Source organism: Knufia obscura (assembly GCF_036327395.1).
Source record: "Knufia obscura strain CCFEE 5817 isolate CBS 148926 chromosome Unknown scaffold_4, whole genome shotgun sequence".
In the NCBI taxonomy this organism is placed as follows: Eukaryota; Fungi; Ascomycota; class Eurotiomycetes; order Chaetothyriales; family Trichomeriaceae; genus Knufia; species Knufia obscura.
The window spans coordinates 713,780-730,618 of record NW_027042690.1 but is presented as its reverse complement, the minus strand read 5'-3'; the positions used below and the strand labels follow the sequence as shown (position 1 = coordinate 730,618).

The 16,839-nt window shown below is 51.1% G+C and overlaps 9 protein-coding genes across 9 annotated transcripts; 7 read left to right on the top strand and 2 right to left on the bottom strand.

The window, feature by feature from the left end:
- Positions 1-26: 26 nt before the first annotated feature.
- Positions 27-1,003, bottom strand: PRE10 (putative proteasome subunit alpha type-7; the record flags this gene model as incomplete). Its single annotated transcript, XM_064872626.1, has 3 exons — positions 27-347; positions 398-955; positions 1,001-1,003. The coding sequence occupies 3 exons, from the start codon at positions 1,001-1,003 to the stop codon at positions 27-29; spliced, it is 882 nt and encodes a 293-aa protein (XP_064731284.1).
- A 951-nt stretch (positions 1,004-1,954) lies between these two features.
- Positions 1,955-2,641, top strand: PMZ80_004199 (uncharacterized protein; the record flags this gene model as incomplete). Its single annotated transcript, XM_064872625.1, has 1 exon — positions 1,955-2,641. The coding sequence occupies one exon, from the start codon at positions 1,955-1,957 to the stop codon at positions 2,639-2,641; it is 687 nt and encodes a 228-aa protein (XP_064731283.1).
- A 493-nt stretch (positions 2,642-3,134) lies between these two features.
- GTS1 lies at positions 3,135-5,446 on the top strand (the record flags this gene model as incomplete). The annotated part of the gene is made up of 2 exons (XM_064872624.1): positions 3,135-3,371; positions 3,422-5,446. 2 exons carry the CDS (start codon positions 3,135-3,137, stop codon positions 5,444-5,446), a joined length of 2,262 nt encoding a protein of 753 aa, XP_064731282.1.
- Positions 5,447-6,049: 603 nt separating this feature from the next.
- PMZ80_004197 (uncharacterized protein) lies at positions 6,050-6,691 on the bottom strand (the record flags this gene model as incomplete). Its single annotated transcript, XM_064872623.1, has 2 exons — positions 6,050-6,593; positions 6,645-6,691. The coding sequence occupies 2 exons, from the start codon at positions 6,689-6,691 to the stop codon at positions 6,050-6,052; spliced, it is 591 nt and encodes a 196-aa protein (XP_064731281.1).
- Positions 6,692-8,336: 1,645 nt separating this feature from the next.
- On the top strand, positions 8,337-9,875 carry PMZ80_004196 (uncharacterized protein; the record flags this gene model as incomplete). Its single annotated transcript, XM_064872622.1, has 1 exon — positions 8,337-9,875. The coding sequence occupies one exon, from the start codon at positions 8,337-8,339 to the stop codon at positions 9,873-9,875; it is 1,539 nt and encodes a 512-aa protein (XP_064731280.1).
- Positions 9,876-11,093: 1,218 nt separating this feature from the next.
- PMZ80_004195 (uncharacterized protein) lies at positions 11,094-11,744 on the top strand (the record flags this gene model as incomplete). The annotated part of the gene is made up of 2 exons (XM_064872621.1): positions 11,094-11,348; positions 11,397-11,744. 2 exons carry the CDS (start codon positions 11,094-11,096, stop codon positions 11,742-11,744), a joined length of 603 nt encoding a protein of 200 aa, XP_064731279.1.
- An 803-nt stretch (positions 11,745-12,547) lies between these two features.
- Positions 12,548-13,352, top strand: PMZ80_004194 (uncharacterized protein; the record flags this gene model as incomplete). Its single annotated transcript, XM_064872620.1, has 2 exons — positions 12,548-12,736; positions 12,789-13,352. 2 exons carry the CDS (start codon positions 12,548-12,550, stop codon positions 13,350-13,352), a joined length of 753 nt encoding a protein of 250 aa, XP_064731278.1.
- Positions 13,353-13,787: 435 nt separating this feature from the next.
- Positions 13,788-14,469, top strand: PMZ80_004193 (uncharacterized protein; the record flags this gene model as incomplete). Its single annotated transcript, XM_064872619.1, has 2 exons — positions 13,788-14,015; positions 14,065-14,469. The coding sequence occupies 2 exons, from the start codon at positions 13,788-13,790 to the stop codon at positions 14,467-14,469; spliced, it is 633 nt and encodes a 210-aa protein (XP_064731277.1).
- Positions 14,470-15,268: 799 nt separating this feature from the next.
- On the top strand, positions 15,269-16,527 carry PMZ80_004192 (uncharacterized protein; the record flags this gene model as incomplete). The annotated part of the gene is made up of 2 exons (XM_064872618.1): positions 15,269-15,271; positions 15,316-16,527. The coding sequence occupies 2 exons, from the start codon at positions 15,269-15,271 to the stop codon at positions 16,525-16,527; spliced, it is 1,215 nt and encodes a 404-aa protein (XP_064731276.1).
- Between the last annotated feature and the right edge of the window lie 312 nt (positions 16,528-16,839).

Genomic DNA, 16,839 nt, shown 5'->3' with positions numbered 1-16,839 from the left:
CTGGAACCGTGATCTGCTTGCGCAGCTTATTCTTCCATCTCGTCATCATCTTCATCATCGTCGTCACCTTCCAGGCTCTTCTTTGCGTGCTTCTCAGCCTCCTCTAGCAGCTCTTTTGGCACATGCTCGTGTCGGCCCTTTGTAGGTCCATCGAGTGCTGATATCCACGTTACCTCCAATTCAAATTCCTTGTCTTTCGAGTCTTCGTGAGCGACGTAGATGATCCGTGCTGCTTCCAGGACAGCATCTTTGAGGGTCAGCGAGCAGTCTGGCGAGTTGAGATCTAGCTTTTCGAGTTCGGCTTTGGCGGATTGGCGGCCCTTGCCAGAGGCGGCACCGTAGTAGCCCTGAGGAAGTGTTAGCAATGCTTTGTACATATTCGTCTCTCATTCCTTACCCAATATAGACCGCTAGGCTCAATCATGTAGAGTGCTGGACCTCCTCTCTTCACTGACGGGTCATCCACTTTCCCACCTGCACCTTTAGCTGGACCAGAGCCCACCTGGCCATCAACACCAGTGTCTGCCTCAGAGTCCCATCCTCCCAGAATAGCCGAGACACCGAACGGCCGTACACTGGAATAGAGCGTATACGCCTGTACGTAGCCACCTAACCTTGACGCCAACGAGCTCATCGGAATTGGTGCTTTGTATGTTGATCTCCAGCTGCTGGCCTCATCTCTGCCTCTGCTCGTCAGGTGTCGTCCATCTGGTAGTAAGCCCGAAGTCACTATGCCAGCATTTCTGTCGACTGTTGCTATCCTCTTGTTGCAGCCGGGCTTGAGTAGTTTTGAGGATATGATCTTCTCGCAAGCCAGCACGACACCATGCTTCGTCCTTATGCCAATACATGTGCCACCGTTCTCAACCGCCTTGACCGCATATTCGACTTGGAAGTTGCGACCATCTGGAGAGAAGACTGAATTGGACAGGTCATAACCTGTACCTATGGAGGTCTGAATTCGTTAGTGATGTGCTTGATTGAGTATGAAACCACCAACCATTGTGCTGCAATGTGCTTCCTTGATCTATAAAGTCTTGATAGCCAGAGGCAGCGCCCGAGTATCAGTCTCGAAGTGGGAACGGGTGAGTCGATCTGGTTGTGAGTTGATTGCTGCACTTGCTACAGTAGCTGGCAAGGCAACTCGTCGACTTGCGCAACGATAGTAGCCTCGTTTAGTGCCTGAGGCAGATACACTACGCTAGATCTGAAACAGTTGGCGTCGGAGAGTGTGCTTGCCGCACCGGTGGTTTGGTGCCCAATGACGAGATCAGCGGACGGGGCGGGCACTTCCACGACTTCCTTCATGATCGATGCCTTCTTCTTCAGAATCTCCCTCTCAGAACTTCCTGTTCGCCGACCACATCTTTTTGGCAAGAACTAATACCTCAATAGCCTCGTCTCGAAGACCGATTGCTTGACAGATACTCTAGCTTTCATGTTGAGCTGATTTTCTGCTTCTCAATCGACCACAGAAGAAGACGCTCCCACAATCCTGTACTTCACAAGTCCTTCCCCTCCAAACTAATACCCAGGTGAAGGCCTTGCCCTGTCGACTCGTACCCTATCGAAAGTCGAATTGCTCGGACTGGATCTCTTTGGAATACACCCGGACCTGGACTGGACTGGATTGGACCTTCTTTGTTACTGTCTCGTTGATAGTTAGTCCCAGTACACAAATACAATCAGATATTTCTGCCTTCTCACTCGTCAATCCCGAAACAAGTCGAGAAGACCCCCAAAGTCTAACCTCAATCAATCACTCTTAGGCAGACTACAAGATGACTTCCTTCCACTGTCACAATTGTGGCAGTGTATCCGACATCTCGAACATGCTTCAGTCGTTCGAGCAAAACCCTCACTGTCCTACGGTTTGTCCTCTTCCAAGCCCTGATCCTGACTTTCTGATTTGTGCGAATAGTGTGGCTTGTCCGTTTCTGAAACCGATGCCAAGATGCAAGACGAACTCAGCGACATGATGGCACGGAATATGCATCTCGGCGTGCAAGCACCAACTGCCGATATGTCCAATCCGCCGACGCCTGAAGTAGTTCCTCAACCAGCACCGATCACGTACATCAGCCAGCACTATCACCATTCCGCGCACGTAGTGCCTACCACCACTACTGATGACATCCCAGTATCTACAATTCTACGACACGCTGGAGTCAATGCTGACGCACTGTTACCATCTCAGCTTCAGCTGTTCAAGAACGCTCAGAGAGATCAGCAGGAACGATTGGTAGAGCTTTGGCGAATTGCTCCACCAACATATGGCAACCAGCTCGTCTCTGGGAATATGGGTGACTGGCCACAGACGAATCTGGAGATGGAGGAGACGGCAGCCCGTGAACGGTATGAAAAGCAAGAACAGCAGAGGTTAAAGAATCTGAGTGTGCTACCAAGTCAAGACACAAGAGCACTTGCAGAACCATATATGACCAACCGGTACGATGAGGAGATGAGTATGGATAATGATGCGCCCATTCATCGACAGGCTACTGATCCGGCATATAATAGAGAGCGGGAGTGGTGGCATATGGCGGCTGGAGGGCCCATGGAGCATCAGTACGGCATGGTTCAGCAGGCGCAGATGATGCGTGGTTTTTGTGGAGTTGTTGATGGTGATCGAATGTGGTAGGACTTTTCCATGGTTGTTGGACATATTTGTTGCATAACGATAGGAGTAGGATGATGTGGGCATATGCGAGCAAGGATACCCCAGGCATGAATACGAGCACAGAACATACAGAAGCTCCCTCGCTTGATTGTCGAACATAAGCGGATATTCGATGTTTTTATTCATATATGCATTGATCTGTTCTGTAACCTTACCTAGGTCTCTGGATTCGTCTGTAGAGATGAGCCGGAATGATAACAGCCCACGTGGTGAAGCGAGATTGTGGGAGGCTTGCCCTATCTTTATCCCCAGCCGACTGAAATTTAAGCCTCCGGCACCAGTCAGACTTTCTGCAGAGGGCTCGAGCGTCATCCTGCAGTGCTTGCGACGCTGCAACTTCTATCTGCCGCCAGCATGAACGTCGCTTGAGAAGAGTAGCGACGGCTTTGCCATTCTATTCCGTGCTATTCGTCCGCGCGCCACTGCATCACCAGCATCGACCGAGTCTTTCACCATGGCATCCCTTAGCAAGCGGGAACAAGCCCGCAACGAGCGCGAGCTACAAGATCTATTGCGACAACCAGGAAACTCACAATGCGCCGACTGCAATGCCAGAAATCCGTCGTGGGCGAGCTGGAATCTGGGGATATTCCTGTGCATGCGATGTGCATCCATCCACCGCAAGCTGGGCACGCATATCTCAAAGGTCAAGTCACTTAGTATGGATAAGTGGACAACAGACCAAGTCGAGGTGAGTGACACTCCACGCGAGCACGAAGAGTGAAAGTTGACATCGGCCAGAGCATGAAGCAGCACGGCAACACCGCGTCGAACAGACACTACAACCCCAAGAACAAGAAGCCCGATATCCCACTCGACGCCGACGAGGTAGACTCGGCTATGGAGAGATTCATACGGAAGAAGTATCAAGAGAAGAGCCTCGAGAGTGGCAGACCTGAACCGCCTTCCCGTGCCGATGTGTCACCAAGTCTGACACAGTCAGCTCAGCCATCGCCGAACCCTGAACTACCGCCTACGAGCAAGAAGCACAAGTTCTTTGGGTTCAGCTTGAGAACGTCGTCGAAGAAAGATAGGGCAGGCGTGCAAGATGCTTTCAATGTCACGCCTGTGGAATATAGCCCGACCTCTGGTCAAGTCAGGGAGGTATCGGACAGGGAACTGCAGGAGAAGCTGTCACAGTTGCACGATATGGGATTTAGGGATAATGAGAGGAATAGTAGTATTCTGAAAAGGCAAGGCGGTGATCTGGAGAGGACTATTGCCATGCTAGTCCGACTAGGCCCCAGTGAGCCTTCGAGGCAACAGAGTGCAAGCCCTGCACCGCCGCGCCAGCAAAGAGCAGCCTCCGCTACTACTTCAGCACCATCGAGTGCTACTGTGTCGAACAATCCATGGGCTCAGCTAGACCGGTCGCAAGCACAATCGCAGCAGTCGTCCGGATTCGGGTTATCCTTTGACGAGCCTGCACAACAGCCGCCGCAGCAACCACCACCACAGCCCAATGCGAATCCATGGCAGGCAGCTATGGCCCCTCAGCAGACGACTGGACTGGAACAGCAGTTCTCAGGCATGCAAGTATCGAACCCTCTGTTCCCACATCATACAGGCGGCGGATACGGACAATCCTCCTACCAAGATCCGCGACAACAAACTATGACACCACCAGTGCCATCAATACCTCAACAATACGGCTACAATGCTTCACCAACCTCAAACACCTCCAACCCATTCTACCAGCAACCACTCTCTTCACAATCAACAGGCAACAACCCCTTCCTCCAACAACAGCAAAGCCAGCCTGTCTTTGCGCCACAGATGAACCCTTTCATGGCCATGCAGCAAGGCCAGAGCCAGGGTAACAATCCTTTCGGTCTGCCTCCAGCTCAGCAACAGCAGTACATGCAGAACCCGCAATCACAACTCCAGCAGCAAAACATGAACCCATTTGGTGTCCCATCACAAGGTCCACCATCATCGATCCAACAATCACAGACGTTCCCCGTGACACAACAACAGCCCTCGCCACATGCTCAGCAGCAGTCGCAGCCACAACTACAACAACAAGCACAACCATCCCAACCTCAAATCTCAAGCTTCAATTACGCCCAGAACCAGCCCCAGCAACAACCCCAACCCCAATCACAATTCCAACAACCTCAGCAGCAACAGCAACAACAAGCCTACTACCAAAACCAACAATTCCAACCTCAGCAACCTCAACCTCTCCCGCTCCAATCCCAACCAACAGGTCGCTACACCAAAACCGACATCATGGCCCTCTTCAACCAGCCCTCTTCCTCTCAACCGCCTCTCCCGACCCTGCAGGAAGCATATGATGATCCTGCGTCTCAACAACAGCAAATGCAGCAAGGACAGCATCCACAACAACAAATATCCCCGACACCAAGTAGTACTAACAACCCCTACGGTGCCCTAGGCATGAACACCGCCGCAACACAACCAGGGAAACGAAGCGCGACGATGCCCGTGATGAGTAGTATGCACTCCTCCGGCGGACCGGGTCAACAGCAGGGTCATGGTACCAGTACTATGTCTCGTAATCCGTTCCTTGCACAACAACCATTATCAACGTCTTCGCCGGCGCCGAATCCATTTGGGCAAGCACAACAGCAACAACAGCAGGGCTTCAGTCAGCAACAAGGGTTGAACGTGGGAGCTGGAGCTGGTGGATGGACCCAAGGCGCCAGACACGCAAGCAACGAAAGCGTAAGCGTTAATAATCCCGCACTGATGGATGGTCGGCACAGTCCGGATGCGTTTGCGAGTTTGAGTTCGAGGTACTAGATTACTTATCGTTCGTCAGTCAGCAAATGCGATTGATGGAGGAGGTGTTGGAAACTGACTGGATGATGAAAGGTCGCTGGCTGTGCGGGTTAAGGGAATGGACGGGAATTGTGGAGATGATGGAGGAGTGGTGTGTGATTGAATAGGTGGGTACTTCACTGTTGATGGATAGCTGGGAGTTCGTTCGAAAGAGTCGAGATGGATGTGACTGGTAGAGTATATGATTGATTATGCCGATGTTATGGCTGCGGAAGTGTTGGCATGGAATGTGGTGCCATGAGATGAGATGAGATGAATAACATTGCAGGATGTAACGTCGATCTGGTTGAGTCGGCTGGCGAATTGATTTCATTGTATATGTTTTGCATTCAGGTATGAGGAGAATTTCAGATGCAATCACGCGTGCAGATTACAGTCTCAAGCGAGCAAGCGGGCGAATGTCAAGGCGAGATTCGGACTCGATGATCAAGCAGCAATAATGATGATTTCTTGGTATGAACAGCTACTTGTGCTGCTCCATTTGGTGTATCAATGCCTTGTAGGTGTGTGATGCGACATTAGGCTCTTTTTCTGGGTATGGGGTGCTCCACGACGCCGCCATGCTCACTCCATCCCTGCTGCCACTGCCTCGATCGTCGCCGCCAGCACCTCCATTTCACCAGTGATCTCACCAAACCTAGCGTACGCCGTAGAGTTCTGCCAGGCACCTGTAGCTAGCAAGACACAGTTGTTGATTCCGACCGATGTAAGACTGAGTGCTTCTCCGGACAATTCTTGCATCTTGGCCATTGTTCGCAATTGTTGAATTATCTGCTTGGCGTACCCCAGGGGAACAGAACCGATCTCATTATACCAGTTGTAGCATGGGATGATTGCAAACGCAATAGCGACACTCTGGAGGACCCTGGAGGTAATCTTGAGAAGCTTATCGGCATCTGAATCGTCCTGTTTGGCGTGCCATTCGAGGTATGCATTTATCGTGACCAGGAGGACGCTGAAGAGGCACATTAAGCCGTTGACATCGGTCATAGGATTCCTGAATCGGCCGGCATGGAAGAAAACGTCGTAGGCAAAGAGCAGCCAAATGAAGGTCGTGGATATGGTCAGAAATCGGTGTGATCGTGCCCACTGAGGTCGTCCGGATTGACTGTGGGGAGGGCATCAGTGGCTGAACAGGCCGGCATGATCGACAACTTACAGTCTCTCGGTACCAGTGAGGGCGAGGGTTTGCTTTTCTGGATCCATTGTGCTGGGGATGCTTGCTGGTGGACGTCGATCCGAGAATGAAGTGAAAGTATACTGAAGTGGACGTCTGTGATAGAAGTTCTTTAGCACTAAGATGAACTGTACTAGTATGCTGATGGAAAGGTTGGAAGACAGGGACAGAAAGAGAGAAAGGTTGAAGATGATAAGCAGAAAAGGTTTCCGAGGCAGGAACGCGTAGAAGGGTAGCAGATGGCAGGCGTGACTGCGGTTTGTAAACTCGGGGAAGGTGCCAGGACAACGCTGGATGTTGGGAAGGCGCCGAGATATGCATCGAAAAAACAAGTGAAGCTTCACTCGTACATCCGTTACCTGAAAATGGTATAACTTCATCTACATCTCACAAGCATGTTAGTACTTTCAAACTCGAATTGATCAGGTAAGAAGCTCTGAGCTGTTGCTCCCACTCCTGATCAGCAACGGTGTATTGCGTGCACGCGACAGACTCGAGTTCATCCTTGTTACTCTTTCTTCCGAACATGACTGCCTGCCTTTGGGTTGTTGGTATTCTTGGACAATCAATCGTCGGGATTAGGATCGCGAGGTCGCACCGCGGTCCACACTATCATTCGCTATCACCCAGCAGCAACGTTTCTCGAACGCACTCATGCTGGAGAAGACTCAGACACCCATATTATCTGGGCAGAGCATATGGGCCAGTGCATAAGAGATAAGAAGCCGCTGATGCTGCACCTTCGCGATCTTCATTTCGCGTGACACAGTCCTCTGTATAACCCTACTGGTTCCTGGTGTGATTGTAATGTAGGATATATGGCTGGACAAAGTTGTGTAATGACCAAAACCGCTTATATCCACGCCCAATCGCACCTTTCACACCGTGACCGGCCTGTCAGTCTTGGGGCTATTACTTGGCAACGAACCTTAATTCAGCTCCTCATTTCCACAAGTCGAGCACTCCTTTCTCATGATCGTGGAAAAGAAGGCATCCGTGACCTTCATCAAAGCTATCGCTGCACGCAAGGGCCTCTTGCAAATGTCTACTTGATGCTTCTGCATTCGATATGACACGCTACATGCGGGATTGCGGCTATCATGGATATGGCTATCCGCCTTACTATGAACCTGCTCGTATCCGGACTCCTGCCCAACATACCAGACAAGCACTTTCGATAGGATCGCCAGTCCATCATCAGCAGGAAAGTCATTGGTGAAGAAGCACTGGCCCCGAACAAGGTCATGATGACTATCCTCTCCGACGCGACCTGCGTCACAAAGTCGAGGAAGCTTGCGCCTGGGCCAATTCAATTTCAGCTCAATGCACCCGTCTGCGCACACTTGAGCTGCTGTCCAACCGCGTTCAAAGGAGTCGAGCGGGGACTGCTCGGTTGCGTTGTTCATCAGCCTTTTGCCCACAGTACTGACTCCTAATCTTTCACCGGTTTCCAACATGGCCAGATTCGCCCGTTCCGTCATCGCCAACGTGCATTCTTTTTAGTCACCAAACCACGTGGGCCGGTCGGAACGTCTCTTGAGTTCCTCTCGGAGGCTGATTAAGATGATGGACGCCCTCTTTCTCTACCCATTACCAGACTCTTTCTGTGCTACTATCAATTAAGGATGCAGCACTGCTCTTGCCAAAGCACTATCAAGCAGAGAAAGTCCCGACATGGAAAGTACAGCGGTATCCGAAGAACAGCTGCAGCATCCTACCAGTGAACAGGATATAGCCCTACTCGAATCCTTCGACCACAAGAGCAAAGCCGGATCGTATCGTACCAAGCAGGACCTGCAAGCGAATCCTATTGTTATATTCAGCGCCGTCGACCACTCCCAGCATCATCCTTTCCCTGCCCAGGACAACAGTGCCACAGCATACCGAGTGTTAACTGCAGCAATCTTGTTCGAATCTATCCTGCTTGGTTTCCCGCTGTCATATGGCGTGTTCCAGGATCATTACTCTACGCACTTTCCAACCAGCAGTATATCACCATGGATTGGTGTCTTGAGCAATGGTCTCCCATTCCTTGGCGCCCCGGCAATGGCATACCTCTGCCAGTACCGTTCCCTCGACCTCCGCTTTTACATCATTGCAGGCTGGGTGCTGTGTGTTGTGTCGTTACTCGCATCAGTATTCTGCACGTCTCTGCAAACTCTCGTTCTCACACAAGGCTTGCTTTATGGATTAGGATTGACACTGGTCGACATACCAGTGTTGTCCCTCATCAATACATGGTTCAAGAAGAGGAGGGGTATCGCATACGGTCTCATCTTCGGTGGTGCGGATCTCCTTGCAATTGCTTATACCTTTGTCATTACACGCCTCCTATCGGCATACGGGCTCAAACTTACGACGGCTGTACTTGTTGCCATCCTATTCTGCATCGGTGGACCACCAATATTGTTGCTGAAGCCGAGGCAGCACAACGCGGGCAGACTCTGGGATCAGCGATGCTCCATTTCCTCCGCCGATGTCGACTGTACGGTTTCTCCACAGCCACGAAATAACTGGAGTACTCAGGTCTCGGAGAAGCGTTACTACCAGCGCTCAATTTATTACATCTTCACAGTGGCCAACCTTTTACAGGCCCTTGCTTTCTACCTGCCATTCATCTATCTGCCTTCATTCACGACAGATCTTGGATACTCAGCAAGTTGGTCCGCACTGGTACTGTCCATCGCGAACCTGCCTCAGGTTTTCGGCGAAATTGGCTTTGGCAAATTGTCCGACAAGATCCACGTCAAATACCTGGTCATCGTTTCAACAACGATCGCGTCAGTATCAACGTTTGTGCTTTGGGGCATCTTTGCTGCTAGGTCTATGGCTGTTCTACTGATCTTCGCATTCCTGTTCGGGTGTTTCGGATCTGGCTTCCTCGCACTGTGGGCAAGAATGGGCACTTTGTTTGGCGAGAAGGATGCGCAAATGGTGTACAGCACGATGTGCTTTGGTCGTGGTCTTGGCAGCATCGTCTCCGGTCCCATCAGCTCAACGCTCTTCTCGCTGTCCGGATCCGCGGTGAGCAAGCTTGATTTTGGAGCAGGCAAATATGCCGGCCTTGTGTTTTTCGTTGGGGCATGCATGGCTAGCAGTGCTATCGTCGGTGTTTCCGGCGTTGTGACATTGTCTTGGAAGAACAAGGCGAACAATCTTGGGAATAGACTTCACAGCGAATCTGCTTCGAGGCTTAGCTGGGACAATAAATGAAGACAAGCTGATCGGATTGTACCGTTGGGCGACTCATCATGTTGAAACATGCACGGTGTCTGCTGTCGGCTACGAGTCTCGCATGCGGTATGAATCCTTTGTCTATCAACATCATCAGCCGGCAGCAATCGAAGAGAAAAGGGTGAAGCAAACTACAGCTTGCCTCTGTCGATATTGATGTCGTGGCTGGGATGCCCATAATCCTGCGCGCTCCTTGAACACCAGCTACCGTGTTACCATCGTAGCTCAACGGCCTTGATATCGGTAAGCATATCCCGCCAGCAGCGCGACACGATTGTTGACTTCTTGCTACAGGGATTCGACAGTGGCATCCCTTGAGTCAGTTCGACAGGCGCAAGATTCTGGTTGACGAAGATGACCACGACCCGCAGCCTCCGAATAGCGGCTTTCGTTCCACCGACCGGCATCGCCTTCCAAGGCCTCGATGTCTTGCGAACCATAACATCGTGGCTATTATCAACATGGCGGGAACTCATTCTTGTGCTGGTCATCGGTTCGCTTTGGTGGCTCACAAACAAGCTCACGAAGCATTTGATCCGGCGATGCTACAAAAGTTCTGCTGTGTCAATGCACAGGCTCATTGCCTTCCTTGCATATCTAGTCAGGATGTGCTGGCAGTGGAACAGAGGCACTTTCAAGGCGCTAGTTCGAATTATGACTCGGCTAGTCCCAAATCGCCTTGTAGGATAAGGAGAGAAGCTCCACAAACGACCGCGGCAACTCGATCCTCGGTATGGTCAGCTATCACATCAAAGCATGCGCAGACAGTGGCGAATGAGCGCCTGAGTGAATGGGCCATTACTGGCCCTATCGGTCTTGGAATGAATATGGTGGCCGTGCAAACGACATAATGCGAAGCCCTGGCTTTGCCTCTACACTTTGGACTTCAAACCGCGATGTCATCCTAACAGTCCTACGTCTCAAGAATAGTCACTCGTTCAAAGACAATAGGAGACAGAGTCAAGCATGTGGCGAAGACTTGCACATGTAATGGTTTGCTAGAACTCAGGCTGCGACCTAGTGAAACAAACAGCCGGTGTCTATCGATTTCTTGGCATTATAGAAAGTGAAAGACAACGCCGCAGCGTGGCCTACATATCCAAATACTTCGCAGCTCCAAGCAATCTCTCTATCTTCCTACCTATACTACTACCGATCGATCACCATAGATATTCAAATACATACCCAGTGACCAGCATGTCGCCGAAACACAACGAGACCCGCAAGAGACCTCGCGAGGAGGACAGCTCGGAGGAGTCTCAGTATATTGAAACGCCTACCACAGATTACGGCCAGATGCAAAATCCAAGCAACCCTTCTTCATCAGTCAACCAGCAAAACTTGAAGCCGGCAGTTAATAGCTACCTCACTAATGACGCAGGTCAAGGCTCTCTTAAGGCTTTCGAGGGAACTATTTGGGATTCCATCGTCTCAGAGGTCGAAGTCAATGATGTAAGCCAGCACCTCTGCCCCTCTTTCTACGTTGGCTAACAATTGCAGGCTAGCAGACGAGTCCAGGCCGAGCAAGATCCAGAGGCTCACGCTAGCGCTCTGGCCGACTTCCAGCGCTCTCAGCAACCACGAGTCGGCCTGAGCAGAGAGCAAAGACTCGACGCAGCACGACGACTTTCTTCGCTTCGAAATCTCACTGGCAATGATGATCTCAGCAGAGCACTCCATGATCTACCAGACGCTGTTCATATCGGCAACCAAGTTCATCAAGCGGAGCACAGTCTCCTAAGGGTTGAGAACAGTAAGGACGCAAAGTCAAAGAAGGCTGGGGCTGGGCAGCAGAGTGGTACGAAAGGCGTCAGTCATGGTGCTAATCATTTCTTGAGACTCAATTAGACGGCTGAGTGTGCCAAAAGGATGGAGGCTTTATGATGTGGAATACCATTTGCAAAAGATATATTCAGTGGCTGATCAGTGAGCACGTCACGGTCTCACGCAAACCACTGCTTTGCAAATGACTTCAAAGTTCAGCACCTGGAAGCGTAACGGCTATTGCAGGATACAATGAATGGCTACACAGTTTTACATGAAAACCTCAGACCTCAACACGATCTAATAGGATAGTATCTGCCCCACTCGTTTCTCCCTGTTTTGAATGCTCGCTGAAGATCTCTTCTCACACAGAACCATTGCCAAATGGTAAGAGCAGCTCAGCTTTCAATGAATCGCGTGACAGGCACCTTCCCACTCTATCGTGGTGATGCTGGGCTGTCACTGCCTGATCACTGCTCTTTCCAGCCTTCACTGCTTGTTTCCTCAACATTCCGGCCCAGTATTCCCAACAACTGCAACCTAAGTCCTGTGAAACAAGATGCTCCTCAATTTGTGCACATTGTCATTTCTCAAACCCTCAGGGTCCAGGCTGTCTGGCCCTTCAAACATATCCGTCTGTCGTTGGTCTTCACTCTCACAAACTCTTATTGTGTTCTGTCACATGCTTTATCACGACACGTCTAAGGTTTGAAACATGTCACCGGGTTGTTTGCTAAGTGACAAGATAGTGTTTCCTGTTAGGTATAAGTAGTCCTCCTTTCCTGCCCCAACACTGCATGAATTTCCTCCATACCAATATCATATTACCTTTACTATACACGAGTATAGTGCCCACGTGGCTACGAATCAACTATAGAACACTCGTCATGTCTCAGCGACAACCATCCAGAGATCCGAGCGGTACAGGTCGGCGCCGACCTACCACGACTCGACAACAGTCAGATACCTACATCGACTTTACCGAGTTTGAGGACGGAGAACTCATGCCTAGGACAGCCATACGAGAGCCTCCAGAAGCTGCCTGGCAGGATACGCGGAGTGGCATGAACGGGATCGTGAGTGGTGAGAACAGAGATAGGAAAAAGGAGTTTCTGACACTATCTGTAGGGTCAAGGCTATCAGCCAACACTGCCTGTCAACAACCCTAGTCAGCCTGGTCTCACAGGTTCTCTATTGACCTATCCACCAACTATGCAGAGACCTACCAACGGTCCAACTGCACCATCATCCTTCTATACTCCAGCAGGTACACTCGTACCAATGCCAACTCTTACCTCGCCTTTCCAGCCACTGCCCCCATATAACGACCAGAGTCGTCTACCACGAGGCCCAGCACAGCCAATCGAGCGACCAGCCCCTATACCAAGAAACGATGGTCTTCCTTCTGGTCTCACCTACGCAATGAACCCGCCCGCTGTGCCTGCTCCTGTTACCACACCGGCCTCTGCACCTGTACCTTCACCAACAGTCGATCGGCCATTACCTTGCAGAGGTCATCCAGCGCCAGGCTGGTGTTGGAAATGCAAATGGCACTACACTTCATGTGCTCAGATCAACCACATGGAAGAGCGGTACTGCTTCCATTGCATGAAGACAAGATACCATGATGGGGTAGAGAGGAGAGACTCTGATCAACGGGCAAGAGGGAACATGGCGCAAGAGAAAGAATGACAAGGCAGCTTACCAATAGGGAGGAAGTGCTCAAGCAAAAGAGCTTCAACTTGCTTATGACTTACCATAAGAGATACCCCTGAGCTGAGTCAGCCAGTGCTATGATAGACAATAAAGTCATTCCAATTCACAGTGCTCTTGAGATCTTCACGTCCCGCCAACATTAGTCCTCATCTATGCTCTTTGCCGCACTGAAAAAGATTGCCTTGTCATAGTGCCATGCAACGAGCAACTTGGTTTGCGGCCTGCTTGCCATATCAGCTTGCCGGTTCTTGCCAAACAGTCACTTGCCACTTACTGGTCACAGACCCTGCTCCTTCAAATCTGTGTAATGCCTCCCTCATGCACTTTCCTCATCATTCACCATGTGAATTGTGAAGTGCATCTTCTCGGTGTGTCGATAGCCTGTATACACCCAACACCAGTAGTGACAAGATGGCTGTGAACACTACAAATAGGGCTTCTTCTTCTGCTGCTCTTGACGAAACTCTTCCTTTTGTATATCCAAATACATACAACTTCGATCTCCAAAACCATCCGATCATACCAATCTTTTACAAAATGGGATACACCATGGAAACAAAGGAATATCCAGGATACGGATCTCCTCAGTCTAGAGATGGCGACAATCAGGTCCAGAACTCCCAAACTGCCACACCTACAGTATGTGATCAGCTTTCCTTCATCTATACAGCCACTGACCATTCCTCAGGATCCAAGCTCTCAAGTCGAGTCTGGGCCGTCAGCCTCTACGGCCACAGCCACAGCCACAGGAGCCAGCCAATCGAACTATCAGCAGGATCGAACCACACAGCCCATTCAAAGTCCAGGCGACGCTCGAGGTGGAGATACACAAGAAGGCGAAACGACTGACGGTCGAGGTCATGCTCAGAACGGTGCCGATACCCACACCAGCGACGGTCATGTTCAGAACTCTCAACCCAGCGGCTCTGCCCACTATGGCTTGAACGCTGGCACTGATCAGCCTGCGGAGTCTGTCAGCAACACTTTCTATGAGGTGCGAGCTGGTTATGTCGCTGATCCACCCGTCCTCCGTTCTACCAACACACCTCCACCCGTTCAGCGGGACGAGAAGGAAGCCACTCCCGAGGCATAAGGGTCATCGTGATGGATTCATCGAGGAGGTCTAAGCAACGACCAAGGAGTACGAGGTGTTTTGAGGTATCGAGGGAAGGCTTCATTACCTATCGATGAGGTAATGGGATACGCTGAAAATGAATGTACCATTGGTATTGGAGCACCGTGTGCGAGGACGATGCGGGTATTATGGTAGTAATCCTCGGTAAGCTTGAACATGACAATAATTCCTGCGTATGTCAGCCCGAATGAACGGTGAACAAAAGATGGTGTGTCAGAAATGATATGCTCATGTGAAATCTCTTGCTCTGACACATGTGCGATGTATATATCTCGCAAGCTTTGCGTTCTTCCACTTCCTTGTTTTGTTCTGAGCTTGCTCCTGCATTTGCCAAACATTCACTTCCACTTACTGGTTCACAGATCAGATAATGCTCTTCTAATCTGCATCTACCTCTCTGATACTTCTTGACACTTCTTATTCACTAGGTGGAATGCGAAGTGTAGCCCTCATAGTGTTGACTCTAGTATATAGTCAACACCAGTAGTGACACGGTGGCTGTGAACACCACGAAAAGCCTTCTCCTGCTGCCCTTAACACAACTCTTTCCTCTTGTATATCCAGATACATACGATCATCCTACCACCACTTTCGATCGACGGCCTGATCCAGTACTCCACGACTTGTGATCGAAACAGAAACCCAGAACAAGATGTCAAACCACAACCGATCTACCAGAAGACCTGGTAGCAACGGCTCAGGTCGAGGTAGAGGTCGACCTCAACAGTCCAATGTAACAGGGCCACGGACCACAGCCATGGTGAGTATTAGTACCAATTGTGTGAGCCAAACTTACATCTCCAGGGTCAACCACGAGCGTTGGCCAATCGACCAGCCACCAGAGCAGCCCAGCTTGGCATGACCGAAGGAGCATATGCTCACATGCGACCCGATCCTCCTCCTACGACTTGCTCGGCATACACTCCCCCAGTCATTGCACCTGGCACGGCGAGTCGGCCCACCACCACTGCAGCGCAACTCGGCATAAGCGAACAGGCCTACGCTCATATGCATCCGAACCCGGCCCCTACCACTTGCTCCGCATATGCGCCTTCACTCCCTGCTCTTGGTGCTACCAACTTACCAGCCCCATTCAATATGCTTGCGGCTGAATTCACACCTTCTCCAGGGCATGTCAATTCGAGTCCAGCTCCTCCGCGTTCTGGTAGCATTGGCTTCAACCCAGAGGCGGGAGATTTCACTCCGGGTGGTGGTGCGGGTGCTGGTCTTAGTGCGGCTGGACGTGTTGGTGGGGAGGGATGCGGCGGTCAGACTGAGAGTGGTTTCGAAGGTCGAGCTGGATTTGGTTTCGGTCGAGGACGTTATGGAGGTCAGCCTGGGTATGCAAGTCAGACTGGCTACGGAGGTCAACCATTCTTTCCCCGACAAGCTACTCACGATACCGGCACGACCAACTTCGATATGGTCCCCGAGATCTTCCCTGAAGGACCTGGTTGGATTCGGCCGCCCACACGAGCTCCACCAGACGCCGCCCAGCCAACGGGTGATCAAAGCCGACCACAGCGACAACTCAGTCGCACGGTACAATACGGTTTTCCCGCGCCGATCGAGCGGGGTCAAAACATGCCAGCTGGTCAAATGCCGCGACGTGGTCATCCTCCAGGATCTCGTCGTCAGTATGCCGCGGCTCCAACTTCAGCTTCTGATATTCGAACCATCCAGAACACTGCTCAGGGCGATGTTGGTGCTACTCAGGCTGGCGATCCTAATGCTCAGAACATCCAGTTCGGCGGAGGTCCTGGCTTTGACTTCGGTCCTAGCAACGGTCAATCGGCTGAGACACTCAACGACAACTACGACCAGCAGTGGCCTGCTCTCACCACGAACCCGCCTGCTGTACAACGAAACGATGTCTGGAGTCCGGCTCAACCAGCTGCCGATGGTCATGCCACGCCAAGAACACAAGGTCAACCATACAACTTCCAGCCAAGAGGTCCCAGCGGTAACGGACGGGGTCAAAGCTGTACAGAGTTTTGCTCTGGGAGGGAACGATGATGTGATGATGAGGATGGTGGCAGCGTTTGAACCTCCAGGTGGTAGAGTATATGTTTGGCGAGGATGCCACAGAGCTGGTTGTGCCGCTAGTAACTAGATGGTGCCAGAAACCTGCAGATGTAAGCCTGAGTCCATGATAAACTGACATGAATCAAAAGAACAACATTCCTCTGTGCGAACGTTCATCCTTGACACGCTTTCTTCGCCCGTTCGTATCGTACCTTTCAGGTCTGCTGCTTAGTATTCATAACTCACAGCCCAAGCAGTTTGATCTGCTGCGACGATTATGTTGTTTCCGCCCAGCAAGCCACC